Genomic DNA, 9,708 nt, shown 5'->3' on the forward strand with positions numbered 1-9,708 from the left:
ACCTTGGCAAGACGGAGCTGCTCTTCCTCCCGGGGAAGGACTGCCCGTTCCATGATCTCGCCATCACGGTTGACAACTCCGTTGTGTCCTCCTCCCAGAGTGCGAAGAGCCTTGGCGTGACTCTGGACAACACCCTGTCGTTCTCCGCTAACATCAAGGCGGTGACCCGATCCTGCAGGTTCATGCTCTACAACATTCGGAGAGTACGACCCTGCCTTACACAGGAAGCGGCACAGGTCCTAATCCAGGCACTTGTCATCTCCCGTCTGGATTACTGCAACTCGCTGTTGGCTGGGCTCCCTGTCTGTGCCATTAAACCCCTACAACTCATCCAGAATGCCGCAGCCCGTCTGGTGTTCAACCTTCCCAAGTTCTCTCATGTCACCCCGCTCCTCCGCACACTCCACTGGCTTCCAGTTGAAGCTCGCATCTGTTACAAGACCATGGTGCTTGCCTATGGAGCTGTGAGGGGAACGGCACCTCCGTACCTTCAGGCTCTGATCAGTCCCTACACCCAAACGAGGGCATTGCGTTCATCCACCTCTGGCCTGCTGGCTCCCCTTCCTCTGCGGAAGCATAGTTCCCGCTCAGCCCAGTCAAAACTGTTCGCTGCTCTGGCACCCCAATGGTGGAACAAGCTCCCTCACGACGCCAGGACAGCGGAGTCACTCACCACCTTCCGGAGAAATTTGAAACCCCACCTCTTTAAGGAATACCTGGGATAGGATAAAGTAATCCTTCTACCCCCCCCCCCCCCCCCCCCCTAAAAAAAACAACAACAAAAAACAAAACAAAACATTGTGAAGTGGTTATCCCACTGGCTATAGGGTGAATGCACCAATTTGTAAGTCGCTCTGGATAAGAGCGTCTGCTAAATGATGTAAATGTAATATACATAGGTATGAAACTACAGAATAACCAGCTCTCTGTCTGTCTCAATGGTGTGAAAAAGGGGGTAAATCTTTTCAGATACATCAAAGTCGACATCAAAAGTGTAAATATGCCGCCTTTTCTCTGCGTCGTAGAAGGAGACCTGTCCCTCCTCTACGTCCAGGTAGACCCCTATCCTCGAGGGTACAGACTGGTTCAGTTTAGTGACTGGTGAAGTTACAGCCATGAGCTGTCCAAGCTGCAGAAGCAGAGTCCAGTAACCTCTCTTTGGACTCAGGTCAACAAAGCCTTGTCGTGGTGCTGACTCTCTAACCACCCCTATCCTCCATTCTGCCTTGCCCCTGACCCCCACCTCCCAGTAATGCCTCCCTGAGTTAAAACCCGTTGTCCCCAGTACACACCACCAACCACTGTACATTTTGGGAGTCATTTCATAGTGACCCCAGGGATTGTAGACACTCTCAATGATGGTGTCCATTTTCACTCTTTTCTTGTTTGGGGACAGTAGGAGACTTGGGTTGGCTGTTTTTTCATCCAGTGTGATCTTAGCTGTAAGGAGATAAATCCATTTCATTAAAAGGTCAAATTAAGTTAGAAATTAGAAAGACAGTGGCAAGAGAAACCTTGTTGTTCGTCACAGCTATCACAAGATTGTTATGATGGTAATAAATAACGTATTTTGCATTATTGAGCATCCTAGTTATTCGTGCAAGCAATTGAGTTGTTGTTCATACCAGAACACTGAAACTAGTCTTTGCATGTTATCTCATTTGAATAACATTTGCATTGGAAATGAACCATACCGACCTGATGCTTTCAAAATCCATTTCCAAACTGTAATGAAACAGACAAGACATTTAGGATCACGTTAGCAGTGAAGATCTACAACAAGTATGTTTATTAAAAAAACAGACGTGAACTGTGGAATTTGACGTACCTGAGTCAGGAATGTGATTCAGTGTCACTAAGGGAAAAACAAAAACATATTAGATAAATGAACTGATTAAAATAATGTATGTGTTGACTTTTATTTATAACCACACACAGTGTTGACTTTTATTTATAACCACACACAGTGTTGACTTCTATAATAACCACACACAGTGTTGACTTCTATAATGACCACACACAGTGGTAGCAGACAGTTACCTCTGCTTCTGGACCTTTGATTATTTCTGAGCCACTGCTTTGCAATGGAACCCTGTAAAAACAACAGCCATGTTATTCTACAGTTCAACAATGGAACCCTGTAAAAACAACAGCCATGTTATTCTACAGTTCAACAATGGAACCCTGTAAAAACAACAGCCATGTTATTCTACAGTTCGATTTTATTTAAATGTCACTCATAGAGACATGAAATATGTCTCTGTTTACAACTGACCTCCTGGGGCTGTTCCTGCAGCATGCTCCAGATGATGAAGTCCATGACAGGGAGCATGTTGGGTAGCTTCCCTCTCTTCCACTGTCTCTCCAGATCCTGCAGGACTGAACACACATCCTCTCCTAGACACACTGAATCCTACAGAGACACAGAGACATGGGATGATATTGTAGGATGCTCTCCTTGTAATATGTATCATTGTAATGTTACAGAAAACTTTTTGTGGTTCTCTTTTTTGTTTTACGGCCTTCCTGTCACCTGTTCCATGCCGTCGAGGGTCCTGGCCCAGTTAGACAGGGCTTTGCTGGCCTCCTTCAGTTTCTGTTCCTTTGCTGGTATCTGTTGATCTAGAGGTTCCTCACTTCTCCTGTCTCTTGTGATTTCCCCAGCTGGTGTCTAGTGAAGAACAGGTCAGGTGGTTTAATTACAATCCTCTTTGTTTGCATTTCTCAACAGTAAATCATGTGTTACTTCCTCCAGAGTGACTGGCTGTCAACACTGTATGCACATGACGTGTACTTAGACTGCGTATTACATTTTAGTCATTTTAGCAGACGCTCTTATCCAGAGCGACTTACAGGAGCAATTAGGGTTAAGTGCCTTGCTCAAGGGAACATCAACAGATTTTTCACCTAGTCGGCTCAGGGATTAGAACCAGCAACCTTTCGGTTACTGGCACAACGCTCTTAACCACTAGAACCAGTGCCAGATGAACCTCTAGCGTATCGGGGCGGTTTCCCCAACACAGATCTAATTTTTTTTTTTTTAGTCTAGGACTAAGTTTATTCTGTTTGTGGTAACTGCCCCATGGTGTTGGTACCTGTCCAGTCTGTGGTGACTGGTTCAGTTCCTCAGCCCACTGCAGTATGAAGTCTTGACGCTCCTCTTGACAAGATCCATCCTCACACAGGAGGGATATGTTTCTGATCTGAGGAACGGTACAGGTACAACTGATTATGACTCATGACCAATTGTAAGATAAGATATGGTCACATTCTTTCTCTTCACCATAATCAGACGGACTTACCGGAACTACCCAGCTCAGTTTAGCAGCAAGTTCTCTGATGATTAATTTAGACTCATCGAAGGTGAAATCATCTTTCTCTGTGTCAGTTCCCTAAAGGGAAAGAGGGAGAGTGACTGTGTGAGCTGAAAGGAGTCTGTGGCGGTCTACTCCCCATCATTGGCTACTGCTGTTATATGTCTACTTTGTCTCATTGGTAGACGATACTATGTATTTAATTCACCTTACCTTTACTTGTGCCAACAACTCAAGCGCTTTACGCATGAGGTATTCCTTCACCTTTGCAAACTGTTGAATAGAACGAAGTATGGACATTACAATGACTGTGGACGGTTTGAGAGCGAAAAGTGAAGTCAAAAGAATTTCAAAGAACATTTCATACTGTGGATGACTGGCATTGAAGAAACCGGTTTAATCACAATGCATTCCTGTCAAACACGTATACAATGGAGCTTGTCTGCATCTTTCCTTGATCATAATCTGTTTGACGTCTTAGATTGCTTCTAAAAATAATGTTTGGACTGTGGAATGTTGTCCAGAAACATGAAGGAATAATCTGAGTCCTGACTAATAGAAAAAAAAGAGCGTTCTGCATAGTGGAGCGCCTTCACAATATATTAAGGGTAATTTAAACCAACGTTATTAAGGGTCTTTTAAACCAACGTTATTAAGGGTCAAGTTTCAGTGACCTTCAGTGTGGTTCCTGTTTCGTCAGATGAGACCTTCGTGACCGAAACGTTGGTTTAAGTGACCCGTGTCAAGAAAAGTACAGCACACATCTGTCCGTTTAATCAAACGTGAAACTGAAACCTCAATTCCTGTTTCTGATAAGAGTTGTTTCCCAGAAACTACCCAGCACATATTGACATTGTGAGGGCACGTCTGAGCATCTAAAGCACGTCAAATCTTGGCTGTGGCACTTATCTATGACACAGACTAACAATACTCTCTGAGCTGAGAAGGAATGCACGTTCCAGTGCATGTAAAGGCAGTTAAAACAAAAAATGCAACCCACTTCAAGGGAATGCCTACCAGAAAATGATATTCTCTAAACATTTGAATATATTACCTTACGTAAGCTCATTACTGGTTTGGCGAAAGGTTGTGATGAACAGGTTCTGGGATTGTTCTCTTTTTTTTTGCCGATACTTCCAAAGCTACCGTAACTTCCACCAATTCGCTCTCTCTCTCTCTCTGCAACAATGACAAACAAAGAACTGTGAGTCCAGTGTAGAAGAAGTTATACATCTTGAAAATATGCACTTTGCACTCTGTTGTTCTATTTTTAGTAGCTATTTTATGAAGCAATAGCACTTCAGAAAATGTCTGTTATTGTTGCTGTAAATGTGAGAAGTTAAATTTCAACTTACCAGCTGTCTGTGAAGCCATCTTTGTACTATAATGATGCTCTAAAACCCAGTGAGAGTACCGAATGCAGAATCCTTCTTGTTGTTCATCACCATCCAGAGAATGAAGAACTTGTTTTGTTCATGGTTTGTTCAGTCTCACATACTCCTCCCTCTATCACTACCTCAACCAGTCTCACATACTCCTCCCTCTATCACTACCTCAACCAGTCTCAGAGACTCCTCCCTCTATCACTACCTCAACCAGTCTCAGAGACTCCTCCCTCTATCACTACCTCAACCAGTCTCACATACTCCTCCCTCTATCACTACCTCAACCAGTCTCACATACTCCTCCCTCTATCACTACCTCAACCAGTCTCAGAGACTCCTCCCTCTATCACTACCTCAACCAGTCTCAGAGACTCCTCCCTCTATCACTACCTCAACCAGTCTCAGAGACTCCTCCCTCTATCACTACCTCAACCAGTCTCAGAGACTCCTCCCTCTATCACTACTCCAACCAGTCTCAGAGACTCCACCCTCTATCACTACCTCAACCAGTCTCACATACTCCTCCCTCTATCACTACTCCAACCAGTCTCAGAGACTCCTCCCTCTATCACTACTCCAACCAGTCTCAGAGACTCCTCCCTCTATCACTACTCCAACCAGTCTCAGAGACTCCACCCACTATCACTACTCCAACCAGTCTCAGAGACTCCTCCCACTATCACTACTCCAACCAGTCTCAGAGACTCCTCCCTCTATCACTACTCCAACCAGTCTCGGAGACTCCACCCACTATCACTACTCCAACCAGTCTCAGAGACTCCTCCCGCTATCACTACTCCAACCAGTCTCAGAGACTCCTCCCACTATCACTACTCCAACCAGTCTCAGAGACTCCACCCGCTATCACTACTCCAACCAGTCTCAGAGACTCCTCCCACTATCACTACTCCAACCAGTCTCAGAGACTCCACCCTCTATCACTACTCCAACCAGTCTCAGAGACTCCACCCACTATCACTACTCCAACCAGTCTCAGAGACTCCACCCACTATCACTACTCCAACCAGTCTCAGAGACTCCACCCACTATCACTACCTCCAACCAGTCTCAGAGACTCCACCCTCTATCACTACTCCAACCAGTCTCAGAGACTCCTCCCACTATCACTACTCCAACCAGTCTCAGAGACTCCACCCACTATCACTACCTCCAACCAGTCTCAGAGACTCCACCCACTATCACTACTCCAACCAGTCTCAGAGACTCCACCCACTATCACTACTCCAACCAGTCTCACAGACTCCACCCACTAGCACTACTCCAACCAGTCTCAGAGACTCTACCCGCTATCACTACCTCCAACCAGTCTCACAGACTCCACCCACTATCACTACCTCCAAACAGTCTCAGAGACTCCACCCACTAGCACTATTTCCAACCGTCTCAGAGACTCCACCCACTAGCACTACCTCCAACCAGTCTCAGAGACTCCACCCACTAGCACTACCTCCAACCAGTCTCAGAGACTCCACCCACTAGCACTATTTCCAACCAGTCTCAGAGACTCCACCCACTATCACTATTTCCAACCAGTCTCAGAGACTCCACCCACTATCACTATTTCCAACCAGTCTCAGAGACTCCACCCACTATTACTACCTCCAACCAGTCTCAGAGACTCCACCCGCTATCACTACCTCCAACCAGTCTCAGAGACTCCACCCACTAGCACTACTCCAACCAGTCTCAGAGACTCCACCCACTATCACTACCTCCAACCAGTCTCAGAGACTCCACCCACTATCACTACTCCAACCAGTCTCAGAGACTCCACCCACTAGCACTACTCCAACCAGTCTCAGAGACTCCACCCACTATCACTACCTCCAACCAGTCTCAGAGACTCCACCCGCTATCACTACCTCCAACCAGTCTCAGAGACTCCACCCGCTATCACTACCTCCAACCAGTCTCAGAGGGATGCAATTACTCAAATAATACTGCAGGTGGCAACAACAACTATACGTACATAGACATAACCTGGCTGCTTAATTATGACAAAACACCCGTTGAATATGACCGATGCCAGTAAATGTCGGCAAAAAAATGCGTAATTAAATTGTTGCCAGCAGCCCATGTAACAGGGTTGAAATAGACATCCTTAGTTGTGTGAGTTTTGTCATAAATAAGCAGCCAGGTTATGTGTATGTATGTGTGTTTAGTTGTGAAGCCACCTGCTGTATTATTTGAGTAACTGCATCCCCGTGTATATATATATATATATATATATATCTACAGTGGGGAAAAAAAGTATTTAGTCAGCCACCAATTGTGCAAGTTCTCCCACTTAAAAAGATGAGAGAGGCCTGTAAATTTCATCATAGGTACACGTCAACTATGACAGACAAAATGAGAAAAAAAAAACCAGAAAATCACATTGTAGGATTTTTAATGAATTTATTTGCAAATTATGGTGGAAAATAAGTATTTGGTCAATAACAAAAGTTTCTCAATACTTTGTTATATACCCTTTGTTGGCAATGACACAGGTCAAATGTTTTCTGTAAGCCTTCACAAGGTTTTCACACACTGTTGCTGGTATTTTAGCCCATTCCTCCATGCAGATCTCCTCTAGAGCAGTGATGTTTTGGGGCTGTCGCTGGGCAACACGGACTTTCAACTCCCTCCAAAGATTTTCTATGGGGTTGAGATCTGGAGACTGGCTAGGCCACTCCAGGACCTTGAAATGCTTCTTACGAAGCCACTCCTTCGTTGCCCGGGTGGTGTGTTTGGGATCATTGTCATGCTGAAAGACCCAGCCACGTTTCATCTTCAATGCCCTTGCTGATGGAGGAGGTTTTCACTCAAAATCTCACGATACATGGCCCCATTCATTCTTTCCTTTACACGGATCAGTCGTCCTGGTCCCTTTGCAGAAAAACAGCCCCAAAGCATGATGTTTCCACCCCCATGCTTCACAGTAGGTATGGTGTTCTTTGGATGCAACTCAGCATTCTTTGTCTTCCAAACACGACAAGTTGAGTTTTTACCAAAAAGTTATATTTTGGTTTCATCTGACCATATGACATTCTCCCAATCCTCTTCTGGATCATCCAAATGCACTCTAGCAAACTTCAGACGGGCCTGGACATGTACTGGCTTAAGCAGGGGGACACGTCTCGCACTGCAGGATTTGAGTCCCTGGCGGCGTAGTGTGTTACTGATGGTAGGCTTTGTTACTTTGGTCCCAGCTCTCTGCAGGTCATTCACTAGGTCCCCCCGTGTGGTTCTGGGATTTTTGCTCACCGTTCTTGTGATCATTTTGACCCCACGGGGTGAGATCTTGCGTGGAGCCCCAGATCGAGGGAGATTATCAGTGGTCTTGTATGTCTTCAATTTCCTAATAATTGCTCCCACAGTTGATTTCTTCAAACCAATCTGCTTACCTATTGCAGATTCAGTCTTCCCAGCCTGGTGCAGGTCTACAATTTTGTTTCTAGTGTCCTTTGACAGCTCTTTGGTCTTGGCCATAGTGGAGTTTGGAGTGTGACTGTTTGAGGTTGTGGACAGGTGTCTTTTATACTGATAACAAGTTCAAACAGGTGCCATTAATACAGGTAACGAGTGGAGGACAGAGGAGCCTCTTAAAGAAGAAGTTACAGGTCTGTGAGAGCCAGAAATCTTGCTTGTTTGTAGGTGACCAAATACTTATTTTCCACCATAATTTGCAAATAAATTCATTAAAAATCCTACAATGTGATTTTCTGGATTTTTTTCTCTCAATTTGTCTGTCATAGTTGACGTGTACATATGATGAAAATTACAGGCCTCTCTCATATTTTTAAGTGGGAGAACTTGCACAATTGGTGGCTGACCAAATACTTTTTTTCCCCACTGTATATATGTGCGCATGATCACACAGCATCCATCCAAAGAGTTGTAAACTTTGATGGAGGTATGTATTGTGATCCATGCACCCAGTGTTTTCAAAATGATATCTAATGCATGTTAGGCTGGAAAAGCATATTGTTTTATAATCATTATCGATGTTGACATGTTATGTGATAGTGTTACAGAGTTGCGTCATGTATTTATAATTTTATGGACATTTACAAAATGTGCACGTTGCGTTATGCTAAAGGCTAGCTAACGTTCGCCTTGTACTTTCTTTGCTAATGAGGCTAGTCACCTCGTGAAGTGTAAATGCCTTTTTTATTTAATGTTATTTATGTATTTGCAGGTACGAGCTCCCAAGTATATGTTTTGCTGTACCCGTGTAGCCCGTGTGCTGTGGTGATGTGTTATGGCCGTCAGACGGAGTCGTTATGAGTTGGTCGCTCCTCTGTAGCCATGTTGTTATAAATGTAATAATGTATCAAATGTATATTATAAATATGTGTAGTCCTCTGTGGCGCAGCTGGTAGAGCACGGCGCTTGTAACGCCGAGGTAGTGGGTTCAATCCCCGGGGACCAACCATACACAAAAATGTATGCACGCATGACTGTAAGTCGCTTTGGATAAAAGCGTCTGCTAAATGGCTTATTATTATTATAAATAGACATTTAACTTTTCTAAAATGTTTACAGTTCCGTTCAAATAGTTGTTAAACTGATGGCGAGCGCATGGTGGGTTTGCAGTTGTTCTGAAGTTTACACAGTGTTGTGTTTGCAGAATAAACCGTGAAAGAGAAGAGCGCTGTGTCCTTTGTCGATGAGCCATATGAGAGCCGTTACGTTCACCAACGCTCTGGATAACATGAAAACAGCCCAACCAGTGTAGTGTCGAGTCAATGTTGCTAATCATTGCTGTTAAACAAAGGAGTCCGCTTATACTGAACTTTGATCATAAGTTTTATTCATATCACAAGATTTCAGCATAAGTGTACAGATGTATATAGCATCCGGAGAGCAGTGTCCTCCAAATTACAATGTCTGCTCTGCCGTTCTTTGTCTCTAGCCTATACTTATAAGATATACAAAAATATGGGTGGCCCCCTCTACTGTCCAATCACCTGTCTCCAACGAACAGGGGTGTCACTACAAAATGG

The 9,708-nt window shown here is 44.4% G+C and overlaps 1 protein-coding gene across 2 annotated transcripts; it reads right to left on the reverse strand.

Annotated features, from left to right (window-relative positions):
* Positions 1 to 810: 810 nt before the first annotated feature.
* LOC311143271 (uncharacterized protein) lies at positions 811 to 4,802 on the reverse strand. 2 transcript variants are annotated; one of them, XM_084179099.1, is made up of 11 exons: positions 4,670 to 4,802; positions 4,369 to 4,493; positions 3,528 to 3,587; positions 3,303 to 3,392; positions 3,096 to 3,203; positions 2,534 to 2,671; positions 2,276 to 2,413; positions 2,041 to 2,092; positions 1,829 to 1,855; positions 1,699 to 1,725; positions 811 to 1,440 (listed from the first exon to the last, which is right to left on the reverse strand). In XM_084179099.1, exons 1-11 carry the CDS (start codon positions 4,686 to 4,688, stop codon positions 908 to 910), a joined length of 1,317 nt encoding a protein of 438 aa, XP_084035225.1. In that variant the 5' UTR covers positions 4,689 to 4,802; the 3' UTR covers positions 811 to 907. The 2 variants fall into 2 exon arrangements, with proteins under 2 accessions (XP_084035225.1, XP_084035226.1); XM_084179100.1 differs by lacking the exon at positions 4,369 to 4,493.
* Between the last annotated feature and the right edge of the window lie 4,906 nt (positions 4,803 to 9,708).

The sequence above is a fragment of the Coregonus lavaretus genome (assembly GCF_964263955.1).
Source record: "Coregonus lavaretus genome assembly, chromosome: 16".
NCBI classification, from domain to species: Eukaryota; Metazoa; Chordata; class Actinopteri; order Salmoniformes; family Salmonidae; genus Coregonus; species Coregonus lavaretus.

Coding starts and splice junctions, on each gene's coding strand:
- LOC311143271 (XM_084179099.1), bottom strand. Junction 2,672..3,095: donor AGTCACCACAGACTGGACAG/GTACCAACACCA, acceptor GTTCTTCACTAG/ACACCAGCTGGGGAAATCAC. Junction 2,414..2,533: donor CCCTCGACGGCATGGAACAG/GTGACAGGAAGG, acceptor GTGTCTCTGTAG/GATTCAGTGTGTCTAGGAGA.